At 42.7% G+C, this 19,524-nt stretch overlaps 1 protein-coding gene across 1 annotated transcript in view; it reads right to left on the bottom strand.

Annotated features, from left to right (window-relative positions):
• Nucleotides 1-19,524, bottom strand: part of mtmr10 (myotubularin related protein 10) — a 122,139-nt gene that overhangs the window by 25,645 nt on the left and 76,970 nt on the right. The window contains exons 7-12 of the mRNA XM_084337493.1: nucleotides 18,887-19,034; nucleotides 13,898-13,985; nucleotides 11,345-11,433; nucleotides 4,531-4,661; nucleotides 3,697-3,766; nucleotides 177-247 (exon numbers count right to left, since the gene is read on the bottom strand). Of these exons, the coding sequence (XP_084193619.1) occupies nucleotides 177-247; nucleotides 3,697-3,766; nucleotides 4,531-4,661; nucleotides 11,345-11,433; nucleotides 13,898-13,985; nucleotides 18,887-19,034 (597 nt within the window). The remainder of the gene's footprint in view (nucleotides 1-176; nucleotides 248-3,696; nucleotides 3,767-4,530; nucleotides 4,662-11,344; nucleotides 11,434-13,897; nucleotides 13,986-18,886; nucleotides 19,035-19,524) is intronic.

The following is a 19,524-nucleotide window of genomic DNA, read 5'->3' on the forward strand; positions in this document are numbered from 1 at the left end:
ACATCCATGTGTTTTTAAAGTCATACAGTGGGTTCCATAGGTCCTAGGGTCATAAAAGGCTCACATGATAGAGAACCATGGAAACATTCATTCCCAGTAAAAAGAAAACGGGAGATAAATGGTTTTCATCCGTCAGCAACGATTTGAATATTTTGCGGCAGTAAGAAAAAATGTACCTTGCAGAATGACAGACGCATTCTTTCCCTCCAGTATGTAGACTACCTCAGCAGAATGCTTCAGAAAGACCCTGGATTCACAAACAGGACACAGTCAAAGGTTTACTAGCTTTGAATAACGTTTGGTGCTTCTCATCTAGGTTTAACATCCATAACCGCACAGGGTTTAAAGGTACAACATTAACACATTGAGTGCCACGCCCCTTCCGTGAAGTGCATCTGGCCTTGCTGTCCATTAACCCCATGTAAACGTGCACCTTGTTTGTAGAGCTAAACCTATATTTTATATTATAGCTATGGGTCTAATAATGCTGTCGATTGTCAGTGAGTTGCTTCCAGTCAACGTGCAAAAAACGGATAATTTTTTCATCCATACATTTCCGTTTTATACCGTTTTGAATATGAATATAGTTTGGGTGCTTCCGAGTAATTCCAGGAAAAAGACGTGAAAACAGCACTTTTGTTTAATTCAATAAACACGTTGTCATTTTTCACCTGATTATCGAATCTTCCTGAAATCAACACTAGATTATCATTATTATCCTTCCTCGTGCATACATGAAATGTGCACTGGAGCGAGGCGCTTCCCCCCCCCCCCCCCCCTGCACCCAACGATAAACAGCCACACACATAAAACACAGACAGCTTCAATCGCGGTAGAAAAAAAGATCAGATCAACGCAAGATTGGATATATAGAGTCCTTACCTGGTCTCTGATGTAATGCAAAAAAAAGTGGAGTGCAATAGCGGCCGAAGGCGTTAGAGGGCGGTATAAGACCATCTGCCAGCTCAGACACATTCAGAACAGTATGCACAAGGTGCCCCGCTGAATTATGAATGGCAATAGCAATTAAAAGAAATACCGTGAGAAAAATGTAGTTCTACGTTTCCGGCACTCAACCGTCGGGCGACAGAAACGTAGTTCGACGTGAACGGCACCCAATGTGTTAATACTCACAGCACACACATCCACACGCACACACTCACTTTAAACAAACAACTCACTGCAGCAGCCACTTTAGAACACCTAAACACACTTCATATTTATTGGTAAAGAATTTGCACTACAACCCATACCTCATTACACCTTACTGTAAATTGTACCTAAATTGTACCTCATCCCATTTCTGCTTTGTACTGTATAGTATATTGTATTGTAACTCAGTTACTTCTACTCTGCATTGTACATTGTATATACTGAACACTTTTGACTACGTACTTGACTTCTATTTTATACTTACTATACTTATTTTATACTTATCTATCTCTGGAGCAAAACAGAAAGAAGCATTTTATATAAAAGTATTCTGTACTTCTGTATGACAACTAATAAATAAACTTGAAACTTGAACTTGAAATAGTCATCATAACTAAATAACATTCACAGCAGAGTCAGGGTGGGTTTTTTACCGTTTGTGAGCGATTTGTAGAGGATATCACTAGGACATATTTACCAACTGAATTGGAACATTTAAAATATCGTCTGTGATAAAGGATGAGGTGAATCCTAAGACTGCCACTGACAATTCATGAAAAATAGACGTGACTGATGGGCAGCTACTTGAGCAGCTACTTGTGACTGATGTGCCAATCAGAGGAATCGGTGTGTATTATGCGATATAAAAAAAAAAGAAAAGCAGACTGGATATGTGAAATGGCTTGATTCTGTTCACATCCAGGTGGATAGACACCAAAGGGCTTTAGTCATAACAACTCTTACATTTTGGGTGATTTTATGTCAACATATCTTCTGGTAAAAATTACAACATGATTGAAAAATTAAATGTGTCATTTCATTGTACTGAAACTCTGAATACTGTGAAGGGTCAGAGATAACAAAGGACAAATCCAGAATATTTAAGTGATCAGCATTTAGTGCAGGGATAGGCAACGTTGATGGTTGTGCTGGCAAAATAAATGCTGCCATCACTACGAGGGAACCAGTGTCATCACTACAACAAGGGAAGCAGAAGGTCTGAAACATGAAGTCTTGAGGTCAATTTCAATGGTCAATTTAAAATGTCATTATCTGGTTGAAATCCTCGTGTTTGCAGCTGATTCAGATATTCCAGTTAGGAGAGAGAAGTGAGTCACCGCCATGTCACGGTTTTACGCTTCCCGTTTCCCCTGAAAGCCCAGATGAAAAGGGACTAGTCATGTGGGACAGTGAGCAGCTAAGACCTGTCCCATTCTTACAGGAATACATTTTTAAGCATTTAAATTGGCTTTTAAAATATTGAGATGGTGTTTCTGAAATGGTGAAGAAGGCTACTGCTACTTATATTATAGTCTAGCTGCCACCTACCTGGCTGCCTGTTGGGATAACCTACCATGTTCAAATAGTCTACAGCCTGCAGAAACATTTACATTTCATCATTTAGCTGACGCTTTTGTCCAAAGCCACTTACAAGTTGTGTACAACAAGTCAGCAAGAAGGGTACAACTCTGGCAGCTCAGGGTAAGTAAGATTGTACGTCAAACAGCGTCGAAATTTAGTGTTAGTTTTTTTTCTTTTTTTTTTTTTAACTTTTTCTCCCATTTTCTATTTTTCTCCCATCCCAATTTCGTATCGTCCAATTCAACCCTCCCCTGTCTCGAACGCTGTTTCTTGCCTCCCACAAGCCGGCTGCAATGTGGACGAAGTCATACATAGCACGAGTCCCCTCAGATACTCGAGGTAGCAGCCGTCGCATCTTTTCACCTGCACGGCGTGATCTTTCAGCGTCAGGGGTCTGGGCTTTGGAGGGGCGCCGCCCCCATCGCTTCTTGATTCTACTGCGCAGGCGCACCAACCGACCTGTAGGAGTCGCTGTCCACAACGTCCGATCCCCACCCCTCAGTTTTCCCTCCCCCTAATACTGCCAATTGTATTAGTACGGACGACCAGCCAAACTGAAAACAATGTGGAGCGCTGGGCTCGAACCCAGTGTCTCCAGCATTGGTGGTGAGTGCCTTACCCACTGCACCAGCTAGCCGCCCTGAGTGTTACAGTCTTGAGTGCATAGTAGTATAGACATATTAGCATAGTAGGTACTGGTAGTAATATAGGCATGGTAGATTCCTTAATAGCAAAGTGCATAATAGTAAAAGTAAGGTTTGTTGTTTTTATTTCTTTCCTTCTTTTATTTTCTTTCTTCATTTCAGATATTGATTGAAGAAGTATGTTTTTAGTTGACGGTGAAATATTGGGCGGGTTTGGGCTGTCCTGACTGTGGTGGGAAGTTCCTTCCACCAGCGAGGACAGAGAATAGCCTGCTTCGCTTTGATGACCCCCCCGGAGCTCAGAGAGGCCAGAAGATGTAGAGCGTAGCGTACAGAAACACTGTATTATGGTCTAACAAACAGCAGCACATTTTAATTGTCAATGTCCACATAAAAATGTATACAAAAGGGTGGATCCATCTCCATCCCAGATGGAAGAATGACAACAACGCAAGATCTCTTCCCAAGTGAACTTCATACAGTAAACCGAAGAGGGAGTAAACCTCCTGGTCTGAGGCTTCTACATATTTGTACAAACCTGACATACTCCAGCCACTGTGAGATTTCAATGGATGACAGCCATTTCTCCTCAGACTCCTCAAACGGATCTGCACACAAATAAACAGAGTCAAGAGACTAAAATGGATTTTATATATAACTATAAAACAGACACGCCCCGGAATTCCACTCTTTTTACATTGGAAAGCATAAACAAATGACACTGCACATAAAAGGGTGTCGTGCAAACATCCTGATTCAATAATTGATGAGCTGGTAGGGCTGGGCAAATAATATTGATTATATTTCCAATTACAATTTCGGCTTCCAACCATTATGAAAACAAGATAACAGAGATAAAACTATTGTGGAAATCCACTGCAAAAAAAGAAATCCACTGCTTAGACACTTTTAAAAATGTATTTATTTTAGTTCAATAAATGCATGATTTTTTCAAAGTCAATGAGTAATCATGTTAAATATTGTGATCTCAACATTGACCAAAATAGCTATCATTGGCCAGGAGCCGACTCCCTAATCGCCACCATTGCTATATATACATTGTATAACATATGAAGCCATCTGAGCCATGTTTTTGTTGTTTGTCCTTTGTCATGTCTTTTATAGTTTATATTATGTCTTTATTATGCTTATTGTCATTATTGTTGTTAGTTATAGTGTTGTTAGTGTATTTGTTATTAAGTCTACTGTATTGTGATGTCTTGTTCTATGTATGTTTTGAAAAAGGAAAAAAATACATTTATATATAAAAAAAAAAAAAAAACACATTGACCAAAATAATCATGCTCATGATTTTTGCCATAATTGAGCTGGTAAATCCAGGTTCTTTGATGGCAGGGGCAGCGAGGCTCACCTATGACACAGATCTGTCTGAGTTTAACCAGGGCCACCTGGATGTCCTGGATGTTAGGCAGGCTCTTGTCCAGGTCTGACCTGATGACTTCACTGTGCTGAGGGTGGCTCTTGGTTATGGCCGTGCAGATCCTACCGCAGCACAGAGGGATGGCAGTGATGCAGTAAGATGTATCGATGGAGGTTTTTATTAAGCACACAAAAGAAGAGGAACAAATCATTTAACTCATTGACCGCCACGCTTAAGTGCGCCAGAGGGCGCTAGAGCACCACCGCTTTAATCAATGGAAGGACTGGGAGATTTGCGAGTGCTTAAAAATAATATATCTTAAATTATGGCTATGGCAGCGTTTCCGTTAGAACATATTCGTGCCGGTCTGAGTGTCCTGCAAGATTTCTATCACCGGACATATTCGAGATATTCCGGTCAGAGTTTTAAACAGCAGTCTATTATAATCACATTTTTATGAGCTAACGAATTCCGTTATAATTGGACATGTGTATTAATTACATCAAGCGAAGAATGAGAAATTGATTTGCAGAATCAAATTACTATCTCTCGCCTCTCAAGTTAGTGCGATACGCTACCAGCATCAAGCTCCCGCTGCAGCAGCTCTGTCACACGCACCCCCAAATGAATCTCGAGTCGACATCGCTTCACCTCGTTGTATCAGACACGTCACACATATCATAATGTTCAACTTCACGTATACAGTCATTAATATATTCCAAATAAAATAAGTCCCTCGATACTCCGTGCTGCTGCTGACTTGAAATAAAATAGACCGATACGCAGTCGGTCCAACACTAAACAGCAGTCTGTTATAATCACATTTTTATGAGCTAACGAATTCCGTTATATTGGACATTTGTATTAATTATATCAAGCGAAGAACTGAGAAAGCAGAGAGACGGCAACATTATCGTGGGTTTGCGTGACGACTCTCTCCACCTCGCAACGACTTATTTGCAAAGAGTATGGCGCTGCAGAGAAGCTGTTCAGCTGTTATTGGCTCTTTTCTGGGAACCGCACAACAGCGCCCCCCACCCAACATTGGCTGAAAATGGCTGAATTGGAGTACTGCTGGAATATTGCATTGTACTGCTGGTACTGCGGCTCTACAGCTTCAGAAAAGTCCGCACACCCAGCACTAAGCTCTCGCCGACAACGTCGTTGTCATTATTAGAAGCAACGAGGAAACAAATGTAATGATCGTTTCGTTCATCGCATAGGCTATTTAATTTTAGCCTATTTTAATACAATTCAAATAATCAAATTGTGCTTAGACTCAGGGAATTATTTTCACCGGACATTAAGACCGGAGAGATAAAATATGTCGGACTTAAACAGATTTTGCCGGTAAAATACCGGTAATTACCGGCTAACGGAAACGCTGGGCTATGGGTCTAATACACTCGTCGATTATCAGTGAGTTGCTTGCAGTCAACATGTACAAAACGGATTGTTTTTTCAGCTGTACATTTCCGTTTTATACCGTTTTGAATAAGAGTATAGTTTTGGTGATTTCTAGTAATTCCAGAGAAAGACGCGATAATAGCCCTTTAGTGGAATACACAAAACACGTTGTCATTTTTCGGCTGATTATCGAATCTTCCTGAAATCAACGCTAGATCATCATTATTGTCCTTCCTCGTGCATACATGAAATGGCCCTCGTAGCACGCCCTTTTGCAAGCTCAGACCCATTCCCAACGATAACATCAGGCTGGATGGATGAAAATGAATGGATATCGCTAATAAAAGAAATAACGATTAAAACCCGACTATACTCGTGATTGGCGCTCAAGCGATGGCGAGTTAACCCGACTATCATCGTGACTGGCGTTGAATGAGTTAAGGAACAATATACATTATGTGCAGGAAAGGTAAGAAACTGATGGGCTTACAGGTACCTCCATCTATACATGTTTTTACATAATAAAATCATTGTGTAGAAAAGAAAAAAGGGAATTAAACACGTTTCGCAATTATGCCACATCAATGTGGAATGCCCTACCCACAGCTATAAAGGAATGTGAATCACTACCCACCTTCAAAACCACTCTCAAAGAGCACCTACGGGAGGCTGCAATTCGAAACTGGCCCCTGTAAATGTCCAAACCCAACCCCCTCCAATATACAGTTTCCTGTACAGTAAGACTATAAGCTAGGGGTGTAACGGTACACGGAAGCCACGGTTCGGTACGTACCTCGGTTTTGGGGTCACGGTTCGGTACGATTTCGGTACACAGGAAAACAATATTTATGATTATTATATATTTATAATAATGATTATAATAATGATTATTATATATAATAATTTTTTATTAAGTTATACTTAGTTCCACCTAGGCTTGCTGCAGTAGTCAGTCAGTGATAACGGTGTCATTCTGTGTTCAGGAATCCACTTGAGTAAATGAATTGCCTACTGCCCCCACCCCCCACCGTTGTATAGTTTCACTTTCACTTCTAGAGTAGATTTTACTTCACGTGACGCAGAGAAAGACTAGAGAAGAGATGCCATGTTACACAACAATGAGAGGATTTATCACTATTTTGGATTTAAACACCATAGCAGCTCGACTGGAGAGGAGCTCAAAGGACCAGTCCAGATCAGCAAAAGTACGTTTGCATGTTTTTTTTTCTTTTTTTCTCTCGGATCAGCTGGAAAGTAGCGCAGAAGAAAGTTGGTGTGTGTGTGTGTAGTGTGTGCGTGTGCACGTGTGTGTCTTTCCATTGGTTAACATTATTACGCGAACAAGAAAACGATGAACATTTTCAGCCTATTGTATATGCTGTGTTACAAACATACTGTGTCATTCATGGTTGGTTTTGTTTCAGTGACACCTGTAGGCAAAGGGAGGAGAGGAGGGGAGGAGAGGAGGGGAGAAACAGCAGAGTGCAGAGTGCGCGTTCATTTGTTCTGTCGGCTTGTTCATGCCTTTACAAGCTTCAACGTTTTCTTCCCTATACACGCTATATAAAAAAATTCAAATGTATATGATCGGTATACATTATGCTTCATCATGCGTGAAGGAAAGGGGGGGGGGGGTCGTTTATAATTACTTGATCGTCAGTAGCGTCTTTTTTTTTTTACTATGGGTTGATACGTTGATCAGATGGATTGCCGTGAAATGAATAAACAATCGGGCTGAAAATAACGCTAGATTCCTCTTACCGTTCGCCGATGAGACTGGAGGAAAAATATACAAATTATTTGACGTCGATCTGCTAGATCCATTTCCCGTTTGTAGGGGTGTAACAGTACACAAAAACCACGGTACGGTACGTACCTCGGTTTTGAAGTCATGGTTCGGTACGGGTTTTCGGTACAGTGGGGGAAAGTTTGGCTTTCCATGTTCCACTCAGGGGTGATGTAGTGTGCAGTAACTAATTGTACTTGTAGGGCTGTCAACGAATATTCTATATTGAAATTAATAATCGACTTGTAATTTTTTTTTTAATAATAATAATTATATTAGATTGTGAAAAAAACAGCCCCCGGTGGGCAGTCGTTAGTGGTTAACACATTCTCTGCCACGCTTATACCCATCAATGTTTGATCTCTGCCACCACTTTAAGTCTATGGAGATGTTCACCTTCTTTGCAGGGCTATAACTTTTTAAATTGTATTGCTAAATTGACATTACTATGGCCCATTCAACATCGATTATCTATCGTTCAGGATGTAGGAACGTTTTACTTTTTCATTCACACATTCATACGAAAATACCGTCTAGAGTATAAATATGTTTTTATCGTTTTCTGCAGTATTTCCCAGAACGTGAGATATAGGCACAAATGCATATATTAGATCATCAAATGCAGTTTGATACCGATCGACGCTATATTAAAATGTTCAACTGTACATGGTCCTAAACGTTATGACTGATCATGCGCGGGTGAACGGGGGGGGGGAGGGTCGTTTATAATTCCGTGATAGTCGTTTTAAATGCTTCATGTAGTATGGGTAATATATTGATCAGAGCAGTTTGTATCGATAATGATAAACACTCACGCTGAAACTCACGGCATCCTCCTCTTAGCGTTGGGCGATGATACTGGAGCAAACAGATCCCAGTTATGTGATGGGGATCGAGGCGATCTATTTCCGGTTTGTATAATAGGAATACATGCCCAAATCATGTTGTTTATTGAGTTATGGCAACGATCCATATCCACGGTGTGTGTATTGAGTCCCGCGACGATATACGAGTGGCCGGACGGAATAGGGAGACGCACCGGGATCACAAGAGATCCACTTCGGGTTGCAACTCGCCGGATCAGCCACCAGGTGGCAGTATTGAAGCGTTGCGGAGTTGTGCTGGCTCAGACAGCATCAGACCAGCCTCCGTGATGGAAATATGAATACCATGGCGAAAATATGAAATATGATCAGAATAACGTCGTACGCCGTGATCTGGCAGAATTAGCATGAACTTGAAACACGTCGTAAGCCGTTTCCGGCGGAGAAGGGGTTAACATACCGTTGTATTCGTTCGGTACACTACACAGCCGTTTGGTACGGTACACACTGAAACGGTTCGGTTCGGTACGGATACGTGTAGCTTTACACCCCTACCTGTTTGTATGACGCAATAAACGTCGAAATCATATTGATTATTGCGTTTCGAAAGCGATCCCAATGCACTCAAGTGTGTATCTAGATCCACGGTACAAGATATTACTGCCAGAGGAATTTCCTCGATGCACCACCACCACTTCCGATTTGGCTTGGAGTGTAACTCGCCCGACATCCACCAGGTGGCGGTATTGAGGCGTTGCAATATCAGACAGGGTCCTGCATCCCCGGAGGGAGGCTGGATGAATTATGAATGCCATGGTGAATTTTTTTTATATTGATCCCAAAAACTAGTTAACTCGTTTCTGGCGCACAACGCATGGCGGGCAATAACGAGTATACTAGTTTTTGCCGGACAACGTTTTTTTTTTATCTACTTTTTCTCCCATTTTCTATTTTTCTCCCATTCCAATTTTGTATCATCCAATTCTACCCTCCCCTGTCTCGAACGCTGTTAGGCCATGCCTCCCACAAGCCGGCTGCAATGTGGACTAAGCCTTACATCACGTGTCCCCTCCGGTACTCGAGGAAGCAGCAGTCGCATCTTTTCACCTGCACAGCGCGATCTCTCAGCGTCGGGGGTCTGCGTTTTGGAGGGCACGCCGCCCCTGTCGCTTCCTGATTCTGCTGTGCAGGAGCACCAACCGACCTGTAGGAGTCGCTGTCCACAACGTCCGATCCCCACCCATCAGCTTCCCACCCCCTAATACTGCCAATTGTATTAGTATGAACGACCAGCCAAGCTGATAGCAATGCGGAGAGCTGGGCTCGAACCCAGCGTCTCCTGCATTGGTGGTGAGCGCCTTGCCCACTGCACCATCTAGCCGCCCACCGGACAAAGTGTTAAGACTGTTAGTAAGCCAGTGTAAAGTAAAGATATTGAGCATAGATTTGTAAAATGTTCACCTAGTGTTATGTATGAGACGTATTCTTCATATGGCTGCACGTTCCGCACCGCGAGCCACGTACCGTAAATTCGCGGGACGAATACACGTACCGTTACACCCCTACTATAAGCTGTATATTACTATATATTATTATTATTATTATTATTTATTTTTTTACTTTTTCTCCTCCTTTTTCTTTTTCTTTTTGATCTACTTTTTCTCCCCATTTTCAATTTTTCTCCAATCCCAATTTCGTATTATCCAATTCTACCCTCCCCTGTCTCGAGCGTTGTTAGACCATGCCTCCCACTGGTCGGCTGCAATGTGGACGAAGCCTTGCATCACGTGTCCCCTCCGGTACACGAGGAGGCAGCCGTCGCATCTTTTCACCTGCACAGCGCGATCTCTCAGTGGCGAGGAGTAACGCGTGGGAGGCTCACGCTGCCCCCGATACTTCCTGATTCTGCTGTACAGGCGTCACCCAACCGACCTGTAGGAGTCACTGTCCACAACGTCCGATCCCCACCCACCGGCTTTCCCACCCCCTAATACTGCCAATTGTATTAGTATGAACGACCAGCCAAGCCGGAAGCAACGCAGAGAGCTGGGCTCGAACCCAGCATATCCTGCGTTAGTGGCGAGCGCCTTGCCCACTGTGCCACATAACCGCCCTCCTCCTCCTCTTTTTCTGTGTTTTTCTCCCATCCCAATTTAGTCGTTCCAATTCCCCCCTCTCCTTCCTGGTCGTTGCTCGCATGTGCCCCCCACTGGTCGGTCTAGGGAGGGTTGATAGATACTATTGCATGTCCCCTCCGATACATGCGGAGTTAGCCAGCCACTTCTTTTCACCTGCCAGCACGGACTCTCATTGGTGAGGTGTAACGTGTGGGAGGCTCACACTACCCTCACCATCTCCCTTGCAGGCGCCCTGACCGACCTGTAGGAGTCGCTGTTTACAACGACCAGATTACCACCCACCGGCTTCCCTCCCGCTGACTCTGCCAATTGAGCCAGTATGACGGCCGGCCAAGCCGGAGGCAACGCTGACAGCCGGATTCGATACCAGTGTCTCTCGCGTTGGTGACGAGCGCTTAGTCCACTGCGCTACCCAGCCGCCATTACTATATATTCTGATGTCAGTTTTGCCCAAACACTAAATCATCATCCTGACCAGTCATCATATAAAACATAATGTAACTAAAGTAAACAATATCAACAAATACTAAATTATTCACATATAAAATGGACGTATAAAATGGGAATTTGCAGGCAATGCCGTCTATGAATAAAGAGAGGAAGTTGAGAATTGATATAGTAAGAACTCAAACTAAGTGAAGTGACTATACCTCTGGTCAAGCCTCCTCTGTTGCTGTGGATCACTGATGTTGGCCATGCGGACCAGGGCACTCCCATTGGGGTGATTCCAGCACCACAACTAGGAGGAAAAGACAACACTAGATCAGTGGTCAGGGAACATATTCAATAACTTACAAAGTACAAAGCCTCTGATAAAATCCCTTAACTCATTCAGCGCCATACCTGAGTAAAGTCAGGTTATCTCGCCAGCGGTTGAGCGCCAGAAACCAGAGTATACTCGGGTTTTGATCCTTTGATCTTTTGCTTTGATCCCCGTTCTATACGGTCAGCCGGAGCCCTCTAGGTGTCTCTGATTCATCTGCCTACGTTGGAATTGAAACGACGATCGAATCTCACCAGGTAGCAGTATCGCCTACCTTTTGAACTCTAAATTGTCTGAACTAAACTGTCTCTGTACCCTGTTGTTCTGTCCTGACTCGCTCTGAGGGGGAGGAGCTCGGAGTAATCGCTAGGAGATCTCCTCGCCTCAAAACCTATAGTTTCCTGTATACACGCGTAATTACATATAAACGAGTAATCACGATCGCCGATGGGATCATTGGAATTATTCTTTTTAGATTACCTTCTGGCTAAGGTAAGGTATGTTCTATGTCTATTTTACCGAACCTGAAACATGTTTCTGTAACGATCACAGTGTCGTATCTTACTAGGGGTGGGAATCACCAGTTTAATCACGATACGATACGATATCGATTCTTTGGACAACGATACGATATTATCCGATATCACACAGTCTGCCACGATACGATATGATACGATTCGATTCAGGTGCCTGCGATCGATATGAGACGATATTATGTGCCCATTTAATACAATCAGTAACATTTAAATCAACAAAAAAAAGGCAATGGAAATATCATGACATTTTTATTTTTGAGCTCTTCCAGACATTTAAATGAAAAACAATCTATTGTTTTTAATACAAATAGACCTCCTGTTCACTGTTTTTGGTTCATTTTTCTTTTTTCTCTCTCGATATTAATATCCTATTCACTGTCACAGAGCTGTATTTTGGCTGGAAAAGCATATTGGGAGTCCCAAGGTGCAGTACCGGCCAGATCCTGTTAGTGGGGCTATCCCCGAGAATGCACCCTCCCAGTCCCCACTTCTCTCTGCCTATGGCGCTGGGTTAGCTTGTTAGCTCACGCTAAAGTAACGTTATCTTCGATCTTTAACGCGACGTGGGCATAATGGAGTGACGAGGATTGCAAAGCAGGTTAGATGCATTGGACCCGTTGTGGAATAAAACAGCAGGGACATGTTTTGGGTCACAGAATAGGCACACTAGTGACGCTCTAGACGCTACTGCTGTTGATGTTAACGGAGTTTGAGTTTCACAACACTGGGCGCGGGGCGATGACGTTGCCGGATTTTCAAAATAAGAGTATCGCAATATGAATCGATCTTTTTACGTGGCATCGATCCTATTTGATTATTGATAATAGATCGATATATCGATCTGGATCGATGTATTGTCCCACCCCTATATCTTACCGGACCTAAACCAAGCTTTTTGTAACGATCGCATTTTCAGACTACCCCCCCTTGATGATTTTGTGAAGGCACATATGTACATGGTATATACCTTTGATTTTGGAGTATTTGGGGCTCCAGGCGATCAACCAGAACGATTTGGGCTTATTGCATAAAACGTGTCATATCTCGCGGAAAAAGACTGGATTATTTTGGAAATGGGGCAATGTTTAGCGTGTAACAAACTACAGTGTGTAGAAATTAACTGATTAGTCAGTAATGGACTATGAACAATGCCTGTAAAATGAGCCATACTATTGTCTCCATAGCTATAATACAGAACACACGATGGGTCTGCAAACATCGCTAAAATTGTCAATAACGCTGGCGTCATTTAGTAAAGATGGCGAAAGCTGGTGGCAGTCAAAGAGTTAACATGTCTTTTTGTATCTACTTTTTTTCCCCTCCTCCTTTTTTCTGTGATTTTTCTCCCCATCCCAATTTACCTCTCGTGCCAATTCTCCCTCCCCTGTCCTGATCGTTGCTCGCATATGCCCCCCACTGGCCGGTTGTAGGGAGGATAGAAGCCTTGCATCACATGTCCCCTCCGATACATGTGGAGGCAGCCTGTCACATCTTTTCACCTGCCAGCGCGGACTCTCATTTGGGGAGGAGTAACGTGTAGGAGGCTCACACTGTCCCCGCCATTTTCCCGTCTTTGCTGTGCAGGCGCCCCAACCTGTAGGAGTCGCTGTTCACAACGACCAGACTACCACCCTTCGACTTTCCACCCGCTAACTCTGCCAATTGAGTTAGTATGACGGCCGGCCCAAGCCGGAGGCAACGCCGACAGCCGGATTCGAACCCGGTGTCTCTTGCGCTGGTGACGAGCGCAATGTCCGCTGCGCCACCCAGCCGCCAAGAGTTAACATGTCTAATGATTATTTGTTTGACAAAGTCTTCCTGTGGAAAATAAAAAACAAAAAGTGTTTTTTGTGAACAAGAGTGTGAAGCAGGCGGGGTGGGGCTGAGAACAGCCAGGTACTCACAGGGAGGCGCTTCTCAGGGAAGAAAAGAGAGTACTGCTTCAGATCCTGATCCGCCAGGGATACTGGGACCACAAAGTACTCTGGGAGACTAAAGGAGAGTGATAGGAGGGAAAGACACAGACCGTACATTAAAATTGGCAAAAGGCTGACATTACCTAATGTTTAACATCTTCCAAAACTAGGCCAAGGTGAAGGTATAACTTTAGGCAAAGAAAGTATTACTTAGATAAGATAAGATATTCCTGTATTGGGCGGTCAGGTGGCGTAGCGGAGATTGCGTTCGTCACCAACGCTGGAGACGCTGGGTTTGCGTGTTTGAATCCAGCTCCCGGCGTTGTCACCAGCTTGGCTGGCCGTTCACACTAATACAATTGGCAGTATTAGGGGGTGGGGAAAGCTGGCGGGTGGGTCCTGGGCGTTGTGGACAGCGACCCCTACAGTTCGGTCGGGGCGCCTGCTCAGTGAGGGTAGGATCTGGAGAGAGGTAGTGCGGCCTCCCACACGTTACTCTCCCAGTGAGAATCTGCGCGGCCAGGCTGGCTGCCGGGTGGCTGCACATGCGTCGGAGGAAAGCATGCGACAGTCTCCGGCCTCTTGGACCAACAGTAGGGGAAAGTGCGCAACAACCAGGAATGGGGTTGGGAATTGGCATAACGACTAACAGTGGGATGGGAGAAAAAATCGGAAAAAAGGAGGGGGAAAAATATAATAATAAAAAAAAAAAAAAAATCAGGAATTTATTTTGTGTATGAATATATTACGAGTTGCTCCCAGATACAAAGTGGCTGATGTGTTTTACAATTGAATGTTGTTTTTGATTGCCATTCTAATCAATCCACTTATCGACTTCTCAATAACTGTCAAACTAAATTAATGTGTGCAAAACTGTACTTTTGTGATTAACCTGTTCCACCCCAGGTGAAAATATGCATAAAATGTATACCTAGGTAAATGGAATATTGCTCCACTTCTACAAGGGCTATTTGCATATTCTTGGTATCTAGGTACATCTATGGACCTCAGTGAATGTATTCACAGTGTCAGAAATATTGTGTCTATTACTAGGCTTGCTTAAATTGTGATGAAACAAAGGAAAATATTAATTATGATTTTTCTTTTCATCTTTGACAGTGAATAACACCATGATAATAATGACCAGACTTAGAAAACTGCCACTGTTCAGTACCCTCTTGAGATCATGTGTACAAAGAATCAAAGGAAATTAATAAAGGGAAGATGCGGGAGCTCCAGTAGCTCACCACGTACCGCGAGTGCTATTTCAGCGCCGTGGACAACCGCGCTCGCGCGGATCTGGGGCTGAGCGCGTTCGAATCCCGGACGGCAGCCGTGCCTTTCCCAGAGTGTCTTTCCCCCCATCTGAACCCTTTCAGCCTGCTTCTGTCGGTCGAACTTGACCAAGTATGAATGCGACGAAAAAGCGATAAACGCTAAAAAGAACCAGCTGACTGGTCAAAGTTTTAAAAAAAAAAATAAAGGGAAGATGATAAAACCGAAGGTTCTGTATATACAGTACTGAATTCTCCCATCCGGACCAATGCAATTTGAAATATTATTATAAAATATAGAATAGATGCTTATACATTACTTTATTATAGCTAATTCGCACATTTATATATATATACATATAGTATCTTTCAAATGCCAGAGTTCAATTTGGATTTAGTATCACCAGGCGTGCATAATAACAGATAATGATATCTACTGTAATCGACTGTACTTTTTTATTTCTCCCACAGTGCAACCGTTTTGAAACTAATTTCAGATCTAATTGTTCCTATATGCTAACAATAGGGAGGAGAAACTAACTGCGTTTGAATATTTGTCAAATCGTTACCTTTTGTGGCTTATTATCGCAAATTATTATAGTTATTGCCATATTCATAATTCAACTCTGAACTTTGAACCCCCATAAAACTTGAAGGGAAATGTAGTTCGGAAAAATTTCAACGCTGATCCACAGCTATGCATGCCCTCGACAAAATTCCGTTTTTTCAACATTTTCAAAATGGTATTATTATATTATTATATTATAGTTCAGCCAAACGAGAAGGTAAAACCATATTATGACACTTTAACCTATTGCTAAACTAACGTTTTGATGATAATATACATTCTACGTTGCTTTTGTGACATGTTAGTGATCTTAATACTTGAAAACGTTTGATTTTAAAATCACAAATTATTTCCATCACTCATAAAAATATGCCTATATGATCATAATGTCAAAAGGGGTCGGTACCGACCCTGTGGGGGGGATTATGTGTCTTTCAGTGACGTGCCCCTTAATGCCTGCTAAGAAAATATGGAAAACAAACATTTACCCACAATAAATTCTTAAATAAAAGCATAATTTTCAATCAAAATTTAATTGTAGTATATTGGGTGTTAAAGGTCCCATATTGTAGTCCCATTGTAGTAGGTCTTTCAGGTCCCCTAAACATGTTATTTTTGCCAAAAAAGAAAACACACAATGCATATTATGCATTCTAGCATGCCTTTATACACCCGTTTCAGTCCTGTTCTCAACGGGCTGTTTCTGTGTATGTAACATGCGAGATAATTATCGTACATCTAGCAATGCTGTACGAGCCTGTACCGTCGGAACAAAATTCAGATCAAACTGTAAAACTAGGCGTTGCAGATCAAATACGACTCAAGATCAGAAACCTATTTTTGGTTCGACTTTAGGTAGAAAAGAGAAAGTTTACAAGCAAGCCACCATTTTGTACACGCACATTGTTCACATGCACACACGAGTCAAGGATGCGCATTGCAATGAGCTTTTTCCTGTGCCATCACATAAAGATGAATGTTCAAACAACTTGTTTCTGAATACATGCTTATTTCACAGTTTGAGTGTTAGTAGGCCCATCAGAGACCCAAATGTATGTGCACAATATGGACCCTTTAAAGACTGCATGATAAAAGGGGAATTGGAGTAAGAAATTTGAGTTGAGATTATGAGAGTTGAACAGCAGGAGTGCCCATCACATTGGTGACAATGCTAGTGCAGCGTGGATAAACTAGACTTAACAGTGTTACAGTGTGAGACACTTATTTTGTTCCGTTTTCGAGCCCAAATTTCTAGGAGGCTTCATTTCGTCCTGTATCCTTGGAGTAACTAACGTTTATGGACATTTCTTTGGAAACTCAAAAGTAATTTTTCAGTTCAGAGATTTTGTGCACCATCTGCTTCAGGCGGCCATCTAGAATTGACAGAACTATATTTAAATCCATAACTTGAGTTTGCATATGGCCATAGGCAATTGGTACCAAGTATTTGGTACAGCAAGACATGCTGTGAGGTGAAGGTTCAACTAGCTACTGCACATTTTGAAAAGTGGACCAAAAACTGATCTCCAATCAAAGACATTTCCTCCGTAGCCAGAAGAGTTTTAGCCACTTAAACTCTTAATCCTTTCTTGCTTGCAACACTTTGCTTTCCACACACCAAAACCACCAGACCGCATTTTGGAAACGGGTTGAACACTGCCAAGTTTTTAGTTACAGGCATGTTCAAGGAACGGTCATGTTCCCGTTTTGTTCATATTTTTCGTGCACCATTAACTCATTCCCTGCCAACAACAATTTTATACGTGTTTGTCCGCCAATCGTTGAACGCCAACCACATATACACGTTATTTGATCGTTATTTATTTTATTCGCTATTTCCATTCGTTATCCATCCAGGGAGCCTGTGTTACCATAGGGAATGAGTCTGAGATCGCAAAAGTCCAATAACGCCGCCTGGTGGTATGCGGCCGATGTTGCACTTCCTTTGAGACTCTGTGTGGGGCTGTGCGTCGATGAAATTCCTCCGGGCGGATTTTTTATTTTTTTTTACTTTATTTTTTAGCGTTTATCGCTTTTCTGGTCAAGCATGACCGACAGATGTAGAGTGAAACGGGAGAGAGAGCAGGGGAAGACATTCGGCAAATGACGGCGAGTCCGGGAATCGAACTCGGAGTCAACCAGGTCCGTGACGCAGCACGGTATTCCGCGACGCAGCGCGGTACATGGTGTGCTACTGGAGCACCGCTTCATTATTCATTATGCTGTGGTGGGTTATTTCGTGGGCCAAATGGACATACGATCTACCAGATGGCAATACAATTGGAATATTCTTTTTGGAATCCCACCGGCCACAGGTAAGAGCAATTTAATGTCAATTTCAGCTTGATTGTGCCTTGTTTTCATAGCCATCACCCTGATCAGAGTATGTTGTTGTACTAACGAATGACGTTATTGACAATCAATTCATCAGAAACGACCCCCCCCCCCCCCCTTTCATGTATTCATGATGGAACATAATATACCGATCATATGCATTTGAATTTTTTATTGTAGCGTGTATAGTAGTGATGCACCGATGTGAAAATTGTGGCCGATAACCGATATTAATATTGCTGTTCTGGCCGATACTTTTTTTTATTATTTTTTATTTACTTTTGTAAGCTATTTTCAGAAATTACTGATATTTTGAAACTATTTAAGGCAAAAAAATAATAATATCGGCCCTATCTTGATATCGGACCGATACCGATGTGTAAAAAAACTGCCATATCGGCCGATATTATATCGGCGGCCGATATTATATCGGCGGCCGATATATCGTGCATCACTAGTGTATAGGGACGAAATACCAATAGATTAAGTATAATATACATCGCAGGCTATTACTAGCCTCCCAGGAATTACCCTTAACCGCTCTAAAACCATACTTATATTCACCACGGTATAAAACGGGAAACATCTTGAACGATAGATACTCTATGCCAAATGGGCCATAGTATTGCATCCATAGCTATAATATAGAATATAGTTATAGCCCTGCAAACAAAGTGACCGACTCCATTGGTTTAATGCGTGGCAGCACATAGCCATATCCCGTTCCCAGCGTGGCAGAGAAAGAATTAAATCCTGTGCATTCTTCTGGTAAACAAGCAGGCTGGGGCTGGGGGGGCTCACCTGGGCGAGACGGCGTAACCCTCGTTGATGGAGCACACCCTCCACTCCGCAGCACCCGTCCTCTTGATCTCTCTGTCCCACTCAGACGAGCGGTCGAACAGGGGCGTCTGCAGTCCTCCTCCTGGGGTGAAACCAGTGATCTGCTCCCCTGGGGGATAATGGCAAGGTGACATATATATATATATATACGGATTGCCAAGAGTGGAGGTGACAATTATTATGTTTGGTTTGTCAGATCCGTGGGAATATGGTGTATAAAAAGCTTTTCCACCCCAGAACAGGTGCACTGCATGCTTATTGCTTAAACAACATACTGTAACAGAACATGGTTCGTTTTCTGCAGTATATACCTTCATCTAACTGCATCTACAAGTAAGCTAGCAACAATGTGGCCTCTGTTGTTATCCACTGTTACTCGTGGTAGTCAGGGCCCTAACTGACCTATCTCAAGCCACGCCCTGTTTTCTTGATTTCCTCCAATCACAACTGCTGCTTCCCTGTATGTCCGAGGAAAGCAACAGCTGTGATTGGAGGATCAAGGAAAGAGGGCAGGGTTTGAGATGGGCCCATTCATTTCCATTCATTTTGGGGGCCTAGACTAAATATCATATTTGTGAAGAATAAAAAAACATAGTCTA

This window comes from Notolepis coatsorum (genome assembly GCF_963971535.1).
Source record: "Notolepis coatsorum genome assembly, chromosome: 20".
In the NCBI taxonomy this organism is placed as follows: domain Eukaryota; kingdom Metazoa; phylum Chordata; class Actinopteri; order Aulopiformes; family Paralepididae; genus Notolepis; species Notolepis coatsorum.